Source organism: Oikopleura dioica, chromosome 1 (assembly GCF_907165135.1).
Source record: "Oikopleura dioica chromosome 1, OKI2018_I68_1.0, whole genome shotgun sequence".
Lineage (NCBI taxonomy): Eukaryota > Metazoa > Chordata > Appendicularia > Copelata > Oikopleuridae > Oikopleura > Oikopleura dioica.
Genome location: NC_137291.1, coordinates 8,441,002 through 8,461,306, shown reverse-complemented (window position 1 = coordinate 8,461,306; position 20,305 = coordinate 8,441,002). Strand labels below are relative to the sequence as shown.

The following is a 20,305-nucleotide window of genomic DNA, read 5'->3' as shown; positions in this document are numbered from 1 at the left end:
GGTTGTGAGGGCGTGTGTTTATTTCTTGACGTTGAAGATAGTTTGCAGTAATTGACATGTGCTAATGTTGTCATCAGTGAAGAACGATCTTTGTGACTTTTAACAAAAGATAACAATAAGAGTCTTTTTTTTGAACAGATAGATTTTTTTCTTTTTTGAATGAATTTTTGTGAACCTATTCGCAATAAAAATAGGTTGGGCTCCTTTACGAGTTTTGAGACTGTGTGAAAACGCTAGGCAAAAATTGGGAATAAATAGAGCAAAGAAGTGATCGATGCTTTTTTAGAAAAGGGCGTAGTCGGGTGAATCGCGCACTTCAGTGAGCAGTTTTGAGGCTTTGTCATAGGCGTCAAGCATGAGTTGGTACTCGCGCCGATGTTCGGCGACAGACTCGGACTCTGACAAGAGCATTTCGGCATCTTCTGCCTATGATCATAAAAATAAGAAATACATCGTGGAATAACTTGAAGTGTACCTTGTAAAGCCGGTTGATAAGAAAGCTGTTGAGCTTATCCTTCACATTGTTGACCAAAAAGTTCATGACAGCTTTTGGCACGCTGTCTTGAATGTTTTTGCGAACGATGAAGAAATAAGTTTTGATTAGACGCTCAACAACTTCGCACTCTCTTTTCTCCTGAAATAAATTGATTCGAACGATGGCTTTCAAGAAATTTTCGCGAATAAATGGGTGAAGATAACTGTCATTTTAACCGGTAACTGTTAAAATTAAAAATACCCTCATAGAAAGCTTAGGATTGCCGCTTTGCTCTCTTTGAACTTTATTTCGCGCAGCAACAACAGTCGGAACCCGGACCGAAAATCCCTTTGTTGGCGCAACTGAGTTAGTAACAAAGCTCTTTTCCGTGTCTGGAATAGCCTCAGAAACATCTGAAATTCCACCGATGGATGCTTCGGACATTGACCAGCAAATTTTATAATTCTATCCATCAAAAAATTAATTTTCTCTCCACGATTTTTAATCTGAGAAATTAAAGTACCTTTGGGTTCATTTTTTCGCGCTTTGAGGTTGTACGAGGTGTGAAATCCCCTCTGCCGTCGGAAATAGCTGGAGGTAGGGAAGCGGATGAGGGACCCTCGCTAATAGAGCCGGTTTCTTTTCCATTTTCAATCGCCATCTTGGAAAGCTGCCTGTGCTGAGCTACTTCAGACCTAGCATCCTGGTAACTTTCAGCAGTTGTATGTCCAAGAAGATTGCTGCAGGCCTTTCAAAGATGTAAAAAACATGGTTTTATTTTAGAACTCACTTGTTGGCGCGCGTCTGCGAAATCAGGATGCTTTGTGTTTATGTATGCAAGCTCATTTTGAATAAGATCTTCGATGAATTGCTTGGTTGGGCCCATTCGGTCTGCTATCTGAATTTCAAGATGAAGATATTTCTAAAATTTTACAAATAACCTTTTCTGAAACAACTTCTTTCAATCGCTCAACAAGCTTTGGGAATCGCATGTATTCCTTCGTTATACAATGCAAGATTATTCTTTCGAGCTCTTCGTGAACGAGTTCAACACATCTACAACGAAGAAATAATAAAGAAAGAAACTAAATGGAGAAAACCTGATGGAGGGTTCTTCCAGTCTAGCAATCTGTTTCATGACGAGAGACTCAAAGCTGGCGTCTGGGACGAAAACAGCCGTTCTTGGACCGGTAGAGTTTTTATGGCAGTGAGCACTTCCAAGCGGCTGAGGCCGTCCAAGGGCTGTACATTTTCGAGTGTCCCTACATTTATAAATAGTCGAAGAAAGATAAAGAAAGTCTTACGTCCGAAAGTCTCGTGGAAAATATAATTGATTCGAGCGCCTCCAGAGAGTTCTTGGAGAACAACGTTGCCAGTTCCATCAATAGCAGCCTTAGCAAAGAGTTAGTTGACTGCTTCTATAGAAAGGTTCACCTTATAGTCAACAGCAAATTTAGTCAGAAGATCCAGAATCGTCGCAGTAGGATCGTCGATGGGCTTACCGCAACCAGCTAATTGATGCTTAAAAAATTCGGCATTAAAAAAACGACTCTAACAAACGTCACACCTTAAACTGTCGTTTCAGGATATTTATCTTCATGTTAATATCTGGTAGGCAATCTCGAATATGCGAAGCAAGAAGCGTAGCGAGTCTCTTTTTGAGGTAAGTTGTACCCGAGCGGGATGCAAGGGATGGGTATTTCTTCGTGAAGAATTTTCGTTCTTTTTCGAAAGCTTTTTCGATTGATTTGTTCGAGTTCAAATCTGCTTGAGAACGGCACACAACTCCGATGATTCCTAAAATAGACGATGATTTTTTGATTGAGTGAATTTAGTAGACCTAGGTTAACAGGGAGTATTCTGCCACACAAGATATCCATAGCGTCTGTTCCATGATCCATGATGTCCACTTTGGTGACAACAGCCAAAGTCCGCTGACTATCTGGGTCTACTCTCCGGGCTAGGTCGATAGCATCCGATGTAGCGAAGTCTGTATTGGCAGGAGTTACGGCAAGGATCAGCGTGTTCTTTGGCTCGATGTACTTCATGATCATGTTTCTGATCTGCTCCTCTGGGAGCAAATTTATGGCTGATGAAGGCAAGCGTTTTCTTACCAATATCATGAGGCTGATCTCCTACAGGAACCCTTGTTATTCCAGGTAGATCTACGATCGTTAACGAAAGAACATCAGGAGAGAAGTATTTTAACGAGATAGGTTTTGCCGAAACAGCTTTATTCGAGCCACATTCGCGTTCTGTTTCGGCGATGATTTCCATCTTTACTTCTTCCATGTCGACAAAGATCTGCCCTGGCTTGTGTAGGAATGTAGCCCATTGACTGTAGGTTTCTCCATCGACGACTTCTTCGTTTTCTTGAATTTTTATTAAAATCCGCGGTGATTAAATGAGTACCTGTTCGAATAAGCTCTACTTTCAGCGGTCGTCTGGTGCAAATTCCATTACTTCGAGGGAGAAACTCTCGACCAACGATATTTTCCAAAACAGAACTTTTGCCGCTACTTTGACTTCCGATGGCGACGATTTGAGGGAGGGCAACAGCATCTGTAGTTCCAACTGTTGCCAAGATATCGTCAACCTTTGACATCATGGAAATCATGGTTTCCATCCATCTTGACTCTTCTGGGACAGTGCTCGCATCACTTCCGTTTGTCGCTCGGCTGTCTGGCCGTTCCGACGGCATATTCTGAAGAAATCGAATGATAAAATTCATTCAGGAAATGAGAAAAGTCGAATACAGAATTTTTTATCAATTAAGCAACATAAACATAATCAAAGCCTTCATCATCCTTGTAAACTTCATACGGATCTGGTTCTATACTTTCTCCAGCAGCAACTAATCTATCGATGCAATGCGTTATCACACTGAAAAGAACATTGCAAAGGACATTCGAGCAGATGAATCTAGAAGTACCTTTGATAAAATTCCTGGCTAGGTTTGAGCATAAACGGTGAGCTTGGAAAGGTCAAGACGAATTCGGTTGGAATTGACAAATCAAGAGAACCTTCTGGCTCATTGAAAAGACCCTTGTTGGCGACTTTTCTGTCTTCAACTCGGTAGCAATGCGTCAAAAGACCCTAAAAAGGAATTGCCTTTCCATCACATAAGGAACCCGAAAGAATAGATCATTACCTTGACCTCTTGGACAGGCATGTGATCAATGTACCAGTGAAGCATGCGTCGTTTATTTTCTTCGTAACGAGAGAAAAGAGCACCTCGCGCATATTGGCACATTATCGCAGTTGTTGGAAGAATCGCGACGAAACCAAGCATGATTGCAAGCGCTGGATTCATTGTCATTCTCGCTGTTCTAAAGAAAAAGTTATCGAATCCCTATTTTCTACGAGTACCTGGCCATAATAAAGGACTGATAAAGGAACTGCGATAGAAAACCAACGGCGACGGGCGAGTAGTTGATCTGATAATATGGAAACGCATCGGCGAAATATTTGTCCAAGAGAACACAAATGCTCAGCAAAGACTCTCGTTGATTCTCCGACATCGTAAAACTTCGACAAAAACGGAAAAGGTTCTCTGAATCGCCAACAACGGACGTTTCTGTTCCCGATAGCTTCGACATGTCTTTCAACATCGATTCCAGTTGGTCCGAGAGTTCTATAACATCCGAGAAGAAGCTCGTCGAATTGATGAATACATAAAGTTTGTCTTCGTCGATTTCCGCTCTTCTCTCCATTTCGCCAGTCTCTTCAATGGAGAATAAGAATCGTCTGATTTTGTTGGCAAGACCTGACCAAAAATCTGGGTGACCAAATGTTGCAAGCCTCGTTGTTGTTGAGATCCTGGGAAGGTGACGCTTAGTGCGCGACACCCATGTTTTGCAGTTTTGTCTCTAGAATTGTTGTGCCCGTGGGCGCGGCGCGAGTCGAAAATCTCATTCGCGTAAAAAGCACGCTCGGTGAGGCCGATTTCTCGGATTTATCCGATACGACCACCGTAGCTTAGCTTTTTAATTTTATTTTATTCTAGCTCTTTACTCAGTAAGGAGACTAGTCGCGATCAACCCTTCAGGTTCAGTCTGGAGAGGTTTTTTCTGCATCTGGCTGACCTTAGTCTCCAGATGTTTTTTTCAGGGGCTCTGTAAATCCTAAATGGTCTGGGTCCTCTCGCAAGCTCCGGCTTTCGCTGAGAAAGGCTTTCCGTCCCGGTTTACCGGTGTACTGAGCCGTATTTGGGGATGCTCACGCATTTCCTCTCGCAACTTCGTTTCGCAGAGAAAATTTTTCCCATAATCGGGTCTCCCCGATAAATGGTGATTTGTTTCACGAGTTTTCACCCGGAGCACCCTGTTTAGCTCTACAGCGAGCTTCTCGTGATCCATTTCTACCGAGATTGAGACGGCCGCGCGCCGCCTACGCACACGTGCCCTGAGGGGATCATCCGCCGCCAATCATTAGCGGCGCAGGAGCCGCGCTGAGCTTGACGTAAATTCAAAGCGTCAGAATCTCTCTAACTCTTTCGGCTGAGATAATTGTTCCCTTTTTTCTATAAAAATAGAGATTTAAAAAATATTGAAAAGAGAAAGCTCGACAGCTGCAATGTATGACATCCCCGAGTCACTGAGGGACATTTATCAGGACGGGTTTTCGGATCCGCACCCAGGAAACTGGGACTCGGTAAATCGTAATGGGGAAACCCATAAAATACAGTTACCAAGAGGCCAACTTGACCCATATGCTGACCCCGGTTTCTCAAGAGCCGCGGCTTGGGCAGCATCCAACGTGGGCCTACTCTCTAATTTGGGAGTAATCCCTATTTCACTTTCCGCTTTCGTGGTAGTTAACACTGACCATCTAATCGAGGAAGTCAACGCTTTCTGGGGTTTTAAACCAGTGAGAGATCCAGGTCTTCTGTATGCGCTTGCATCAGAATTCAACTTGGTTAGCCTCGAGCCAAAGGTGCCTCAGAATAATGATGGGGTGAAATCGGAAAGCTCAGAAACAGGGGATACCCTGACAGAACTTAATCCCTTCTTGATTTTCATCAAGAAAGATGCCTCAGCGAGGCAGCTGCGCACAGCTCTATCGAATCTGGTTCAATTTGAGCTAGGGCCAGACGCGAGGACAACTTTGTCAGACTTGGAGCTGATCTATGCCGCAGAAAACATCCGCAGGAAGTTCTCAAACTGCCAGCTGTTCGCTTGCCTGAAAGAAGACCCTGAGTCGATCATCAGAATCAAATACACATCCGAGCCAGTGAAGGGCAAGAAGCCGTCATTCATCAAGCGAGTTAGAGGAGCTTCAAACGGCTTAGGCGTAAAGCAAGAGGCTTTCATGGAAGCTTGGTTCTCCTGGTTGCCCAGGTCAAGACTCGGTCCACGTTGGTCAATCCACAAGATGTTGATGACCTCCATCCTAACTGACTCTTACTGGACTTACGTCACCTGCAAAGTCCTGGAGGCAACTCCGGATGCCATGCAAAGGCGAACATTGCGCCCAGACCCGAATTGGTGGTTCGAGAGATTAGTCGGTTACGCGGCAATTGACATCTTGGCGATCACCGATACAGTCCCAAACTCATCAAAGGACCCGATTGGCTTTGTAGAAGCAATCGCAGCCAACGCCGCGGCTACGGAAAGATGGGTAGACAAAGAAGACTTCGAAAAAGCGAAAGAAATCAGAGCGAACCTGATCTTTCCGACCAAAGACGCCGACGAGAACTTCGAAGGAGTCAAAATGAGGTTAATTCTCAACAACGCAGTCGCCTGCGGTCTCGACAGGCTCAACAAATACCTAGAGCCCACAGACTACCGTCTGATCCCCTTCGGGGCAGCTTGCCACCCTTTCTGGAGGATGAAGCTCAGAGCTCAGCTGGCCACGAAGCTAGCGGAGAAAGTGGTGAAAACCAGGAATAACGAAAAAGTCCTGTGCGAAAAGCTGATGTTCAGATCAAGGGACTGGAGACAGGCAAAAATGGAGAAACAAACGAACACGTCCGGGAAACCGTTCGAATTCCACTACTCTCTGACGACGCAAGATCTGGCTGATCCAGTCCTGTCGCTGTTCAAGGAAGTGCTGGAGGGATTCAAGAAGGTGAAACTCACAGCTGTTGCGATCAAGGATTGGTTCGATTCCATCTACCAATCTGCGGAAGAGACTATCCTCAGCCAAAGGGAGACCTTTTGGGAAAGAAATCCTCTGATGAGCGGAGATTGGGACACCATTCGTACTTCGATTCCGGGCAACCAGATCGAGATAGCTCGCTTCTCCTACGAACAGGCAACTAGGAAAAACATGAGCAAGGACCACTCGAAGCTCCAGCTTATCCCGGACCCGTGGTTCCCGCTGATCAGCGAGTTCGCGCTCGGAAACACAGACTCGGACCTGGCTTGGCAAATCCCAAGAGATTTCTGGGAGGTCGAAGCAGAAGGAAGCAGAGCCTGGAAAGCCAGAGCTACCCGACTAGTCAAATCGGCGGCGGTGGGACACTTTGCAGTGAAAGCTTGCAACAAAAGACCCGACGCGCCGATCTCAGACCCACTTCATGCGGTGATAGAATATGCCGCGCAAACGGCAAAACAACCGGCCGAGGGCTCACTGAAGGAAACGATCGAAATAGTCGCGGATAACCTTTTCGTCGCATGCAGTGAAACCGGCGAGAAGCCCCGAGAGATCTGGAGAAATCTGGAACGAATGGCCAAATCATACGAGCTAAAAGCAGTACAGCAGCCAAATGATTTAGATCCGAAGAAATTCGGTTTTCTTTTCATGCACCGAGTACCCTCGGCGAAGAAATCGAAGCTCTTATTCCAGTGGATTGGAAACGATGCGGACGCAGCAAAGGAGTCGTTTCTATGGGAGAAAGACCATCCTTACAATAAGAAAGGCTCCTACATGTCGATCGAGAAAGCTACATCGCTACTTAACGATCTAAGCGAATTCAAACCAGCAGAAGCGGCGATTCTAGTGAAATTGATCGCAAAGGCGAGACCAAAGGGTCACCCCCTCGTGTTGATTGCCACATCGATGGAAGCGCAACAAAAATGGCTAGACCTCGTCACTAACCCTCAATTGAAGGAGGAGACTCCATCAGCACTCTGGGAAGAGAACTTCGGCTCCCTAGAATTCGAAGAGCTGAAAGGGCTAAACAAATACTGCCCCGTCCTTCTTCTTTTGGTCGAAGAAGACCAAAATCGCGGCCTATTCCGCTGGCAAAGGTTAAACTTTCGGGAAACCGAAAGCGGCTATAGAGCAATTGTCTGGAACTACCATCAGCTGGTCGCCCCAGGCAAAGTGAAGATTCTACGGGACTTAGTCTCGTGGGGAAAGGGCCACCTTTCTAACAGACACATCCGGCAGTCGGAGAAGCTTCGAGAGGCGTCACTGTGCGAGAAGTTCGACAGGAGCGATTTCAAGCAGTGCAGCTTAGGCTTTGGTCGAGGAGTTTTGGCTAGATTGGCATGCTTGACAGCTTCGCTGGCCCCGCCAACATGGCTGGACTTGGTGTCAGTTTCGGGACTGGGTTATCGCCCGACAAAAGACCGAACTCAACCCTTTAACACGGGACACAAGACCAATTTCATCAGATAGAAATGAAAGCATCTTGAATTGGGGTAACCCATTTATTTAAAACTCGTCATTACATTTAGGGTTGACCCTAATATTTATTAATTACTGCTTGTCCGTTGAGAAATCAAGGAAGAAAACCACCTGCTCGAGAAATCGAGCATGAGTTACGTAATCACAGGATTGAGTCACCGCGGGGGCGGCACGTGCCACGTGCGGGCCAATCCTGAAGAAGCATTCGCGACGCTGCTCGACTCACTGCCACCATAGAAATGAGAAAAAATTTCGCCAGAGAAAAAGAAACAAAATAGAGAAGGAAAAGTTGCTTGCGCAACGAAAATCTGCGAGAGAAAACTCCACCGCCAACCTCCTTTCAACCACCGAGGTAAGTCAGAGGGTGCACCAGGGCCAGTTTAACGCGTTTTTTCAGAGAAATCTCCGGTGAAGGAGTGTCTTATTAATCGTTTCGGCCCCCGGTTAGCTGGGTATCGTAGTCAGACGCCATATAGAAGAAGAGTAAGCGTGAAATACGCCTCTCCAGACTAAAATTTCTTAGTAATTTTCTGTGTGTTTTGTTTCTACCCAACATTTCCACCTGTTCCTTCCTGTTTCTCAACTTCCTTCTGCTAAGGGGCAACCCTTAAAAATGAACGCTTACGCGTACATCTACCTTATTCTGTTCATCTTTTCCGTACTGGCAACACTTACTGTCACCTGTGTTTTCTTCCACATGCTCGTTTCCTTCATTTATATGTAAAATGGACATAAATTAATCAATTTCAGCATTCAGAGCAAGAGAGGAAGCTCTCAAGTTCGCTCTTTTTTAAGCGTTTGTTATTTTAGTTTGAAATCGGCGACAAAATGTCGGAAAACGAGGAGAGATCGGGGAGCCCCAACGTCGAAATAATCGACACTCCCATGGATGACCTTGAAGAACTCATCGGAGAAGACGTCCTTCTCCCCGGCTTCAACGAGCACAACCGTAACGAAGCAGTTGAAGTTGGAAATGGGGGAAACCCCGTTCCAATGGATACATCGACCGCAGCGGACTCCATCGACGTCCACGCCGGAGAAATCGAAGACGACTTACTGGGTAAGTTAACGGACGAGGTGACGAACCCACTCTTTTACATCATCTGGAGACTCCGAAGACTGAGACTCTTGACTCGTCTTTGGGCAGATAAGACCCTCCTGGCAATCCGAGTTTACGCTCAATTTAGTCTAGTCTTCTCAGAAAACGGGGTTACCCGAATCGAGAGAACGATAGATCGGTCAGCACTAACAGAGTGGTTTGCGCTACTTCTGCTTTTTTGCCACGCTCTCATGTACAAGTTTTACTTGGCATTTGAGAATTTCACCTTCCTAATCCTGATTTTAGGACCGTCAGGGCCTCTCGTCATGGACGTCCCTTCTTCGTCAGCTTCAGATCGACCGGAGAACAACGACTCCCACATGAGCTTAGACGAAGAAGAACTGCTGAATGAGCCAAAGAAGCCGACAGCGCGGGAAACCGCATCTTCTTCGAAGAAGAAATCGCCTCCGAAGCCACCAACGGCGAACCCTTTACCGAAGGAAACTTCGACGGAGGATTCTGATCACGACAAACCTGGTCCTTCGGGTCTTCAGTCGAGATCTTGCGGCTTCGTCAGCAAAGAACGTCCCTGCTGGGTCACCAACAAAGACGGAAAAAAGGTTCGACCACGAAAGCAACTCGCCACCAGACGTCCAGCGCGCCCAGATGGAAGACCGTACACAGATACCGACTCCGATGACTCGGATTGCTCCGACAACCGTGAGAATAGAAAAATCGAAGCGGGAAACCGAAAGCGAGCTTCGGACGAGGAATCCAGCGGTCGCAAGAAGCAGAAAGGAGGAAACTCCAGGCCCGTCGAGCGACCCGACTCCAACAACGCCACCGTCGCGGACAACACGGTTGAACCCGCCAACAGCGCCCCAGCAGTGGCCAGCAACGCCTCACCGCCATCGACTCAACCGTCGCAACAATCAGGCGAAGGATGGGTGATTAACAGACCAGAGCACGTTGGGTGGAACTCTTCGAGCCGACAACCAGAGTCTTCCGGCTGGAGAGAAACGACTAACCGTCAGCGAAGCTCGGGAAACCGAAGAGAAAATGCGGGAAACCGACAGAATCAGAGGTCACAAGGTCAGGCTGGAGAAAGATACGACCCGGACCTGGCTTGGCATCAGCGTAGACTGAAAGCGCATTACTGGCTTCATCGTTTTGGCGAAGGCGAGCGCAGTGAAAGCTGCACGAATCCGGCAAACCGGCTGGCGAAAGACCTCGACCAAATGGGCGCTTACGCGAAAAGAAAAGGTTTCGGCCGCTATTTCCCGACGAAACAGATGATCAAAATCGGCGAGTCGATCTACTTTGGGGTTTCCCCCATAAACCCACCAGCGCGCTTGCGAGAGGACATCAAGAGTGCCTTTATGAAGCTGGTCAACCTTCGGGAAGAAGATATGGGTTACCCCAGTCGTTCTCCGAAGTTCGATGTTTTCGTCAACGAGCTTGACGAAGTTCAGAAGGCCTACTCAAAACGAATGGCGGAACTAACAGCAGCTTCGAACGCACCCCCCTCTTCGCAGCATCAACAACAACAGCAGCAGCAGCAACAACGCCAGCAGCAGCCGCAACGAGCCCGCCCGAGATACATGCACGCTCGACGACCGTCGACGGACTCTCTCCCCACCTACTCAATGGCAATGAGAGATCAACGCGCGGGCAACCGCCGTTTCCAAGAGCCACTTCCACACAGACCAGAATCGCCGCTTCGACCACAGCAAAGCGCAGCGCCGATGATTGTTTCACCGATCCAGCAAGCGCCGACTCGAGTGGTGACCGGTGTGAGTGGTACAACAGCCGGGCGACCGACGATCGACTTGACTCAGCCGGTGGGGGAGAACGAGCCGAGAAGATGGGGCGAGCCCAGAGTTCCAAAAGAGGCGGAAATCGTTCCAGATGAAAATCTGAACGAAGACATCCCCTACGACTACGAGCCGGAGCTCACGGAAGAAGAGCGCGCAAGAAAGGGCTACTTCTGGAACATCAGCCCGTGCCATTTTAATGTCTCCGCTCGCGGCCTCAGGAGGCCAAGCCCCAACTTTATCGCGGATTCCGTGATTATCAGGGACAAAATCACCGACCTGATGAAACGAAGGGCAACCTTCGAACGAGACCTCGTCACGCTGGGTGTAACCAAGATCTCGCACCCAGCCAAGCTGGAATTGGACCTCGACGCCTTCCTCGTCAGATCGGGTGACCCCGACAGATTCAAGCTCGCGTGCAAGCAGCTCGTCCTCGTCGAAGACGCCAGACTCGACATCGCGACGGAGATCCTCGACGAGTTCGTCCAGCTGGCCTCCCCATCGAAGTTCCCATTGGGAGAGCTGATGTGCTTTTGCGCAAATGAAGCTTTTCTCATGGGAGGCCCAGCTGTTAGACGCCTTGCGCATCGTGCAAACGAGCGCATTTTGGCGTGGGCCTTCGTCTCGGCAAAGAAAATTAAGGGTAACCCCTTAACCGGAAACGAGGTCCCTTCGCTTGGTACCTCGTTTGAGGGCGACTACTTCCTGTGAAAACAGCGCCCAAAAAGCAGAAGTCAGGTGAGAGATAGTTCTTCGATCCATACTTTAACTAATATGGTTTGCTAGCGCACCCTCCACTCCTCATCACCTTCACCAAGAGTTGCCTCTTGCTCTACATCTCCGCCAAGACCATCGTGGCCTTCAATTTAGCTGTACATATCACCTTCGCCTCCACCGAGCCAGCATCACGTCGACACGCCCTGGCGAGCCTCTTCACTTTTTCTCACAGGTAAATTACAGCTTCGTGAGAGCGAAACAGTTTGTTAACGAGCGTATTTAGGTCTCACAACGCACTCACTGCCGTTCGTCCTGTTCTCGCCAAAAAATTCTAAGGGGTGACCCTTACTCGCTCTTTTCCGGATGCTGCCAGCTCCTCTACTCATGGATACTTCCGCTACGGTTCAACCGAGTCCTTCTTTCTTCCACTGAAAATATATTCCCCTGTGTGCCTTTTTTGCTTATGTGCCTTTTTTCGCCTTATTTATGCCGCTTTCCCACCGCTTTTCCCTCATCTCTCGTTCAATTTGCGCTGATACTGCTACCCCTCTCCTCACCACATTCTTGTCAAGTTTCAAAATAAAAGACAAGCCACAATACCCTTGCGATAAAAGGTCACCCTTTTATCAGTCTCTTCTGTTTTTTCAGCCGGGCACCCAGCTGCAGGAAATAGTAGAAGCAGGAATAGATAATCATTCTCTATTTTTTCAGAGAATTGATTCGGTCGCATGAATAGAGCAGAAAAGGATCCCATTACGAACACTACTCGCATTCAAGGTTGCTTGCATTGTGGCTTCAAGTTCGATCTAGCAGTGAGGCGCGAAGTTATCCTGAAGAAATGCTCGCACCAGATGTGCTTGAAATGCCTTGTCTCCAACCCAAACAAACTCGGTGGTATAGGCTGGTTAGCCAAAGAATCTGAGGCTCTAGAGGTAAATGGGGAAACCCAAAAGGACAAGGAAAAAGTGACAGACTGGCCAATTGATTTCCTATGTGTGTTTTGTGGTAAATCACATCTGTTCAGTACCTTGGACATCGTCTTCGTAGAGAAGGGCGAGCAGAGAGATCTGTCGCAGGCTTCCGCCTCAAGCTTCGAGACTCCTTCAGTCGAGTCCATTAGACATGTACAAGAAGCGGACTTAGAAAGCAATCCGGCGTCCCCTCAGTCAGGTGACCCTGATGCAAACAAGGAGGACAACGAAATCAACTCCCCAGCAAAGAAAAGAGCGAAGCTGGCCATGCCCGACTACTCTTCAATCTACGATCATCTTTTCGATCTACCTCCGCCGGACCTGAACAAGATTTCGACGATCGAAACTTGCCATTTTGAAGGAGATGAAGAGGAAGATCGCCCACCCTTTGCTGTTCGCATGCCTAGGTTACCCTACAACGATCCGAAACAGACGACCGCAGCGGCGCTGATCAGAAACCTGATCTGGCTCTTTAGCTACTACGACGCCTACTCTGACGGTAAAGTTCCAATAAGGGAAATAAAATACGTGTTGAACACGGCGGTGGATATGGTGAAAACCAGAGATCGAGCAATCAATCAGTATCCAGGCCCCTCACCGACCCCAGAGGCACCATTAATTAACATCAGCGCGAACTTGGAGCACCAAGTCACCCGTCTCCACGACTTCGTTCTCACAGGAGGCCTGAGGCCCAACAACGAAACGGGAGGAGCAAAGAAATAAGTTCCTTTTTCAACAAGTCTCCCTGTAAAAACTAAGCGCGAATGAAAATTCCAGCGGAGCAAGGAAAACAGATTGAGTTCTGTCAACTATTCAAGGGCACTCATATCGCGGTCCCTCGTAGCATTAGAGTAACGTCTGGGGGCAACCCATCAGTAGTGGTAGTTTTAGTTAAAAATTTACAGCTTCGTTGGTCACGGTGTGTAATGGGCGGTCCACGCGGTAAATCACAGCAATGTGGTTTTCCAGGACTCCCCGGCTCCGCCGCTATCCAAGGAACTTATGGTAGCTCTAGTTTTATTTAGGTTTAGTTAAAAGTCACGGGTTTCCCCGGTATCTAATGCCCTTTTGACTGTCACACGTTTTTTCTGTTTCACTGTGTCCGGTTCAGCCAGTTTAACTGTTCTAAACAGGATTTTATTAACTTACGGAAACTTCAAATTCCCTTGTTTAGACAATGTCTCGGCGCAACAAGAAAGTCCTGGAGACCGGCATGAGCGGCCTCACTAGTCTCACAGAGGATTCAGGCCCGGCTCTGAAAAAGAAGAAGGACCTCCCGCTGGAGGAAGAACTCAACGGGGAAACTTCTATTACCCCGATCGTCTTATCTTCCAAGGCCTCTCAGGTGGAACCATTCTCGGAGGAGAATAGGGCTCCCACGAGTGAGCCGGCATCGGAAGAAGGCACTAAAACCGAGGTTCCCCTCGACGAAAGTTCGGAAACGGACTATAGAAGAAAGTACCAAGGTGCTTTAAAGGTACTGAACTCCTTCCTAGTGCATCAGCCCTTAAAGCCGCACGCAGGAGTCTCGGCAGCCCAAAATGTGGCGAAACTGTATGAACTCATCCAGAAAATGCAGTGCTGCGTGAATGGTGAAAACCTTTCAATTGACTTAGTGGCAAGAACTCAAGTCAGGTTAGCCGAAGCCATTAGCAACGCAATCTCGAAAGAAGCGGGGCTTGTCTATCGCTACATTAGTCAGTCAACTGACTTTTATAAGCATAAAAAGACTCCACTGGAAATCCTGGAGTTCCGGTTCACACCGGAAGACCAAATAGTCAAAGAAATCCGGGAAGGGCTAGCCCTTCTCGAAAGAATTGCTAACGCGGGTGGTGAAAACCACTCGATAATTCCACTAAGAGAAATCTTTGCGTCACACGCTGCGGAAGCTCATCGCCTAGTTTGGTCGGAGATCTTGGCGAGTCTGGCAGTTTCGTCCGAAGTTGACCCAGTGTCGCTGGTGAGATCAGTTAAAAGGCTAAAATTTTTGCTAACGCAAATTTTCGGAAACGAATTCACGATGATAGCGCACCTACAGGGATGGCTCAGCGCAGCCGACTCTCCCAGAGAAATCAGGGACACTCCAGTGGACGATCAGGTGAAAACCTTAAGAGACTTCTTGTTCCCAAGAAAGTGCGAATTCATGCCATCATCGGAGAAATACGAGGCCTGGGGCCTGAGCTTTATCGACCAGCGCTCTTTCGTCCTCATGAAAACCGGGGGTAACCCTGTGACCGTTGAAGAAATTCAACCGGTAGAAAAAGAAAATCTACCAATGATCTCGGAGGAGGAGGACTCCTCGGCGAAAGAAATCCAAGAGTTACGAAGAGCGATGCTCAGACGGGCTGAGAAGGTCACGGGAACAACCTGGACGGAGAAAAGCCTGGACTTCGACGAGGATTCTATGGAAGATTACATCTAATAGTTACCCTCTTCGTGGTTTACGCTGCGATCATTTAACCTGTACACTCAATTTTTGAGACCTTTATCTGTACTTTGGAACACTGTCCTTCCAACTAAATAAAGTTTCCTGCCTGTGGGAGCAAAAACCACCCAATTTTCTGCTTAGAATGGATTGGAATCGGCACTCTATTGCAAGAGATATGAAAGAAAGGCTCGATGCCGCAGAATTCGGTAAACTCATGTCTTGGGAAGACCTATATCTTCCTTGGCCCCCACCAGACGTCAGGGCTGTATCATGGAATGGGAAACCATTCGGGGAGGGAGTTAACCCTCCGCTCTGCTGGTCATCCTGGCTAATTGAGGCTCAGCGCATGTTCGACCTGTCTCTCAAAGCCACAGACTCGTCGTTCCAACCGAAATGGGACGACATCTTCTTCCGAGAAGAGAAGGACTTTTACGCGGGGAGTTTTAAGGACTTCCTGCAGCTCTGGTTGATAGTAATCAAAGAGTTGGACCCTCCGGATAGATCGAGAGCTTACGCTATCCTGCAAAAAGGGGTGGATGTATTTGAAAACTTCAAAATGATTCACCCCTCGGAGCCCCGCAAATTCAGATCTAATACGCACTTTGCGATGGTTCACACCATTCATGAATCCCACTCCACGATTTTCATCAAGGGAAACCTGAGCAGAAGGGAGCTGGGAGCCATGCAAGACTCAGACAAATATGATTCTGAAGATTGGCCGGCCCATAGAATGGTGAAGGCACCGGTTCACATCGGTGGCAAAAGGCACAGGTGCCCGCTTAAAATCAAAAACTCGGGCAATGTTTCCGCGTTCCACCCAGATATTGTGGAAACACTGAAGAAATGGTGCTCGACGGGAGCTTTGTCACCCCTCGAACCTTGTTCTATAGACCCCCTCCTGACCTCCGCAATTATTCTGGTCCCTAAAGGAGCGGGTTGGCGAGTTTGCTACGATGGGTCACCCCTAACACTAATGGAAATCAAAAGCGTGAAATGCGTTCTCGATGACATTAGAGAAGTCATGGCTACAGTAAGAAAGGGTGACCTTCTACTAAAGCTAGATGATAAATCGGCCTTTCACCACCTCTTGCTCGATCCAATGTCAAGCAGAATGGCCACTATGCAATGGGGCGGCCAACGCTTCACATACAGGGCAGCAGCATTCGGCATCCCCCGGATTCCGAGTGAATACCAGCTCATTAACGGTTCCCCGATAAACTTCTTGCGGAAAAAGGGCCATTTAATCCTGTTATACTTGGATGACCGTCTTATAATTGAAAGACCAGACTCCGAGCAAGAGCGCGAAGCCATCGTCTCGGGAAAAATGGCGCCTAGAACGGCGTTCGCGATTTGCGCCCTCGCTTGCGCGTTGGGCACATTTTTACATAGAGAAAATCGACGTTCACACCGTCACATGAGATCGAATTCTTAGGCTTTATCATTAATACTACGGAGCAATCCATATCGATCCCGCAAGGGAAGTGGGAAAAGTTCAGATCCGAAGTAGGAGCGATCCTTAATAGCAGACACACCCACCTCAAGTCGCTCGAGAGAATTAGGGGCAAATGTGTGCATTTCATGTATGTGGAGAGACGCATGCGTCTTTTCATTCGAGTGCAAAACGAACTCATCAAAAAGGCCCTGGAAACAGGCAACCCAATCATCCCGGTCTGCGCAGATCTATACTCAGAGCTGTACAAATGGATAGCGGTGGGGTCAACCCCAAGGAAAGCGAGATGGCTCGAGACCGGTGTGGTCCACCTCAAGAAAGAAATATTCAGAGAAGAGGACCTTAAAAACCGCCTATTGGTTTACACCGACGCGTCTGGAGGAGCGGGCGGCCTATGTATCGAGAACTTGGGAGAAAAAGAACCATTCTACTGGCCGAAGGGTTTCGAGTCGGAAGATATCTTTATGAAAGAGGCTTACGCCATTTACATTATGCTCAAGAGAAAGGGCAGCCGCCTAAAAGATAGGAGAATTCTCATCAAATGCGACAACCAAGTGGTCTGCAGTGCCCTCTACCATGGATCCAGAGTGGGGAGACTCAACAGCTTGATCCACCGGATCTATGAGGTGGCCGATGAGTGGAACATCGACGTACGAGTCGATTACGTCAACACCAAAGAACAACTAGCGGATGAACCGTCCAGAACCTTCGACTTTAACGAGAGCGAGATCACCGACGAGGCGTTTAAAGAATGCTGTTCCTACTGGGGGGAAACTCCCACTATCGATGCGTTCGCAACGAAAGAGAATGCTAGAGCCGAGAGGTATATCTCGAGATACTCCGATGACCAAGCAGTTGCCCGCGACTTTTTTCGTTTTACCAGATGGAGAGCGAAAGAAGTCATCTACGCTTTCCCGCCAAGGAAACTGGCAACGCTAGTCTTCAGGTACCTGGAGGATTATGCAAGAGGAAACTCTTGGATGCTCATCGTGCTTTGCTACGAAAGGGAACCCTTAGCCTTAGCATTAGCCCGAAGAAAGAAAATGAAAGTGATGAAAATCAAAGCGGCGGTACCGGTAATATCCCCGTCGCCAAAGAAATCAGAAGACCTGGGTTATTTCAGGCCGCTGAAGGAAGAAGCATCTGCTTGGGCCATCATCCACGAGGCTGAGGTAACTCAGCAACGCAGAAGAAGAGACGATTGAGTCAGCTAACGCTGTCAGAGAAGATGAAGCCGTCGGCAAAAAACTCTCCTCTGCTTTATGCCTTACTTTCTGTACTTCATTCGTTCGTCTGCGGCGCAGAATTTCTTAATTACACCGACAGACTTTGTGTTGCCACGCTTCTAACTCCCTTCGTTTTTAGTATGAGTTCCCTTGATGTAGACAACGATTTGGATTCTAACCTAACCGTCATGGCCCCCGTCGCGCTAAGAAAGAAGGAGAAAGGAAAAGACACTTCTTTCGCAGCCATCAGAGAGAAGTTCGATTTGTCTTCGAGCAAACAAGCGGTGGACAAGCGCACGGCATTACGTGTTATAGCGGAGAATTTGGGTCACCCCATACTTGGTCCCTTGCTCAAGGAGAGGAAGAGGACTCAAAACGAGCTGAAACAAATGGTTCCTATCCTAGACCATCTAAAGCTTAAAGCACAGGAAGCTCGGACCCTCCAGCTTCTTTACAACACGGCTCTAATGAATAAAGAGACGGGGGCGACCCCAAAAGGCCAAGCCGGCATCGATGAGGAGAGATTCCTCAACTCCCACTCGAAAGAAAAGATCAACAAGGAGGTGCAAACCACCAAAACCGAAAGTGACAGCTACGAAGCAGTCAAATTGTCCCTGGAAGATCGGGTTAAAGCCCTCGATAAAGAAGTCCAGGAGAAGGCGGAACGCCTTAAAATCAAAACGGCGTGTCGTGAAGGCGACACATACTACCTCATCCAAAGAAGGACGACCGGTTTGAAGATGACAGTCCACCGCAACCTGGAAGAAGTGGGCCAGGAATTCTACCAGAAGTTCGCCTCGGTGAAAGCCTTGGTCAACTTGGATAAGAACGACGTGGCGCCGATCATAAGCGAGCTCCTTCGAGTCACCCCACTGGAATTGGTTGACGACCGCCTCATCATTATGAAGATTCAAGAGAAGCTGAACGATGAAACGCTCTCTAGACTGGATTTCTCCAGACTCTGTTATTCCCTGTTTACACAGGAATGCCAAGACGAGTTCGATAAAAACTTCCACCAACTCGCCGACAATGAGAACAACCTCAGGAAGTTCCAACTGCCCCTCGACTCTGTACTTCGTGAAGACGAAGAATACCGCACTCACACCCATGCTGATCAGAAGCGGGTCAAGTCAGTTACTGAGCGCCTCAGATTCAACAAGGCGACAGCGGAGGAAAAGCGCTGGCTCATTAACTACAAGAAAACCCAAGCCAACAACGAGGCCGAGTTGAAGAAGGCCACGCAAAATGGCAACCAGCGTAATAGAGGCGGGAGATCGCAGCAGAAAAAGGGCCAGCAAGGTGGAGGAAACTCCAACAACAACAAGGGGAACCAGAATGGTGGAAACCAGAACCAAAACCCCAACAAAAGACCCAACCCTAACAACAAGGGTCAGGGCGGAAACGCCAATAACCAAAACCAGAACAACCAGTTCAAAAAGCAGAAACAAAACGAGCCAAGAGGCCCTCCAAAACAGGAACCCAAAAAGGAGCCCTGATTCAGCGCTTAGTTTCTGATTGAAAGAAGGGAAACCTTCATTCCACCACCCCAGCGAAAGGTAACTTTCGAATAGGATCAGCAATGATCGAAAACTTGTAAATATTATTACCCGAAATATACCCAGGGCTCACCGGGCAGCCGGTTGAGAAGGGATTCATTTATCTTTCTGTAACTTCCGCCTGTTCAAAGTATAATTATTCTGGAACTTTCTGTTCATCTTAAACATGACCTGCAAAATTCTATGGCTTTGCTCACAAATTCATATGTTTCAGAAAGTGATTCGCTCGAAGTTAAACTCACGCAAGACGAGCGGTAGAGCAACGACGCAAACCCACGGATGGGGAGAACCCAAGGGTAGCGACGTCTTGCCTCAACGGCGACCAGCTTCGCCCTCGCCAATTACTACTCCGCCCCCTCAGCCGAAAGAAAAGAGAAGATCGCGCCGGATCGACGGTAAAGATCCTCCGCTGCAACCACCGTTGGAGAGCCTCCTCCCAATACGGGGCAACCCGAAGAAGAGAGAAGCATCTTCGCCTGCGTCATTGTCGGCCGACACCACACAAAACAGCGCTCCTTTAGCCAAGGAAACGTGCACGGCGCCGGATAAATCGAAGAAAAGAAAGAAACCCGCTTCAAAGAAACCGAAGCGAGCACCTACGCCCAATGAGGAAGAAAAAGATTGGTTTGAAGAAGTACTGGGTGAAGACCCGGTCTTAGACGACGACGATGACAGCGTGTGCTCGGAATCAGTGTGGACTGATGCCCATATACGCGTGGCAGCATCTAACATGGTGGAGCTCAACAGAGGGAAAACCTTTGACGAAATTACGACAGCCTTTCTGGCTTGGATCGACAAATACGTATGCCCGCCTAATAGACCGAATAGATACCTACATTGGTACCTAGTAATTAGAGCTGCTCTGGAAAGAGAAAGCGACTCCCGGTTGCCCAAGACGTGCTCAAACGACATCATGAAATGGGCCAAGGCGAGAGCGAAAACTCTATCAAGCAAAAAGCTATACGAGCCCTCCCAGGCGGAGAGATTTCGATTGAGTGACATGGTAGCACTCTGGGCCCACCTCTTGAACTCAGGGAAACCTGTCAGAAGAGAG

At 48.0% G+C, this 20,305-nt stretch overlaps 3 protein-coding genes across 3 annotated transcripts in view; 1 reads left to right on the top strand and 2 right to left on the bottom strand.

Moving 5' to 3' along the window:
- Positions 1 to 20,305, top strand: part of LOC145712369 (cytochrome P450 3A9-like) — a 64,691-nt gene that overhangs the window by 23,574 nt on the left and 20,812 nt on the right. The window lies entirely within an intron of this gene.
- On the bottom strand, positions 3 to 3,176 carry LOC145695697 (dynamin-1-like protein). The gene is given in 13 exon segments (XM_081772695.1): positions 3 to 426; positions 476 to 634; positions 999 to 1,223; positions 1,266 to 1,373; positions 1,417 to 1,531; positions 1,576 to 1,678; positions 1,681 to 1,737; positions 1,780 to 1,867; positions 1,910 to 1,996; positions 2,043 to 2,272; positions 2,316 to 2,546; positions 2,590 to 2,847; positions 2,888 to 3,176. Coding segments are annotated over 13 exon segments (2,094 nt in total). The 3' UTR covers positions 3 to 282.
- On the bottom strand, positions 3,206 to 4,240 carry LOC145695698 (uncharacterized). The gene is made up of 4 exons (XM_081772697.1): positions 3,845 to 4,240; positions 3,627 to 3,804; positions 3,408 to 3,571; positions 3,206 to 3,358 (listed from the first exon to the last, which is right to left on the bottom strand). The coding sequence occupies exons 1-4, from the start codon at positions 4,186 to 4,188 to the stop codon at positions 3,247 to 3,249; spliced, it is 798 nt and encodes a 265-aa protein (XP_081628823.1). The 5' UTR covers positions 4,189 to 4,240; the 3' UTR covers positions 3,206 to 3,246.

Excerpts from the sequence above, each read along its gene's own strand:
- LOC145695698 (XM_081772697.1), bottom strand. The coding sequence starts at position 4,188 with ATGGAGAGAAGAGCGGAAATCGACGAAGACAAACTTTATGTATTCATC. Across the intron at positions 3,805-3,844 it reads CAGTCCTTTATTATGGCCAG|AACAGCGAGAATGACAATGA; the intron begins GTACTCGTAGAA and ends CTTTTTCTTTAG. Across the intron at positions 3,359-3,407 it reads AGCCAGGAATTTTATCAAAG|TGTGATAACGCATTGCATCG; the intron begins GTACTTCTAGAT and ends TGTTCTTTTCAG.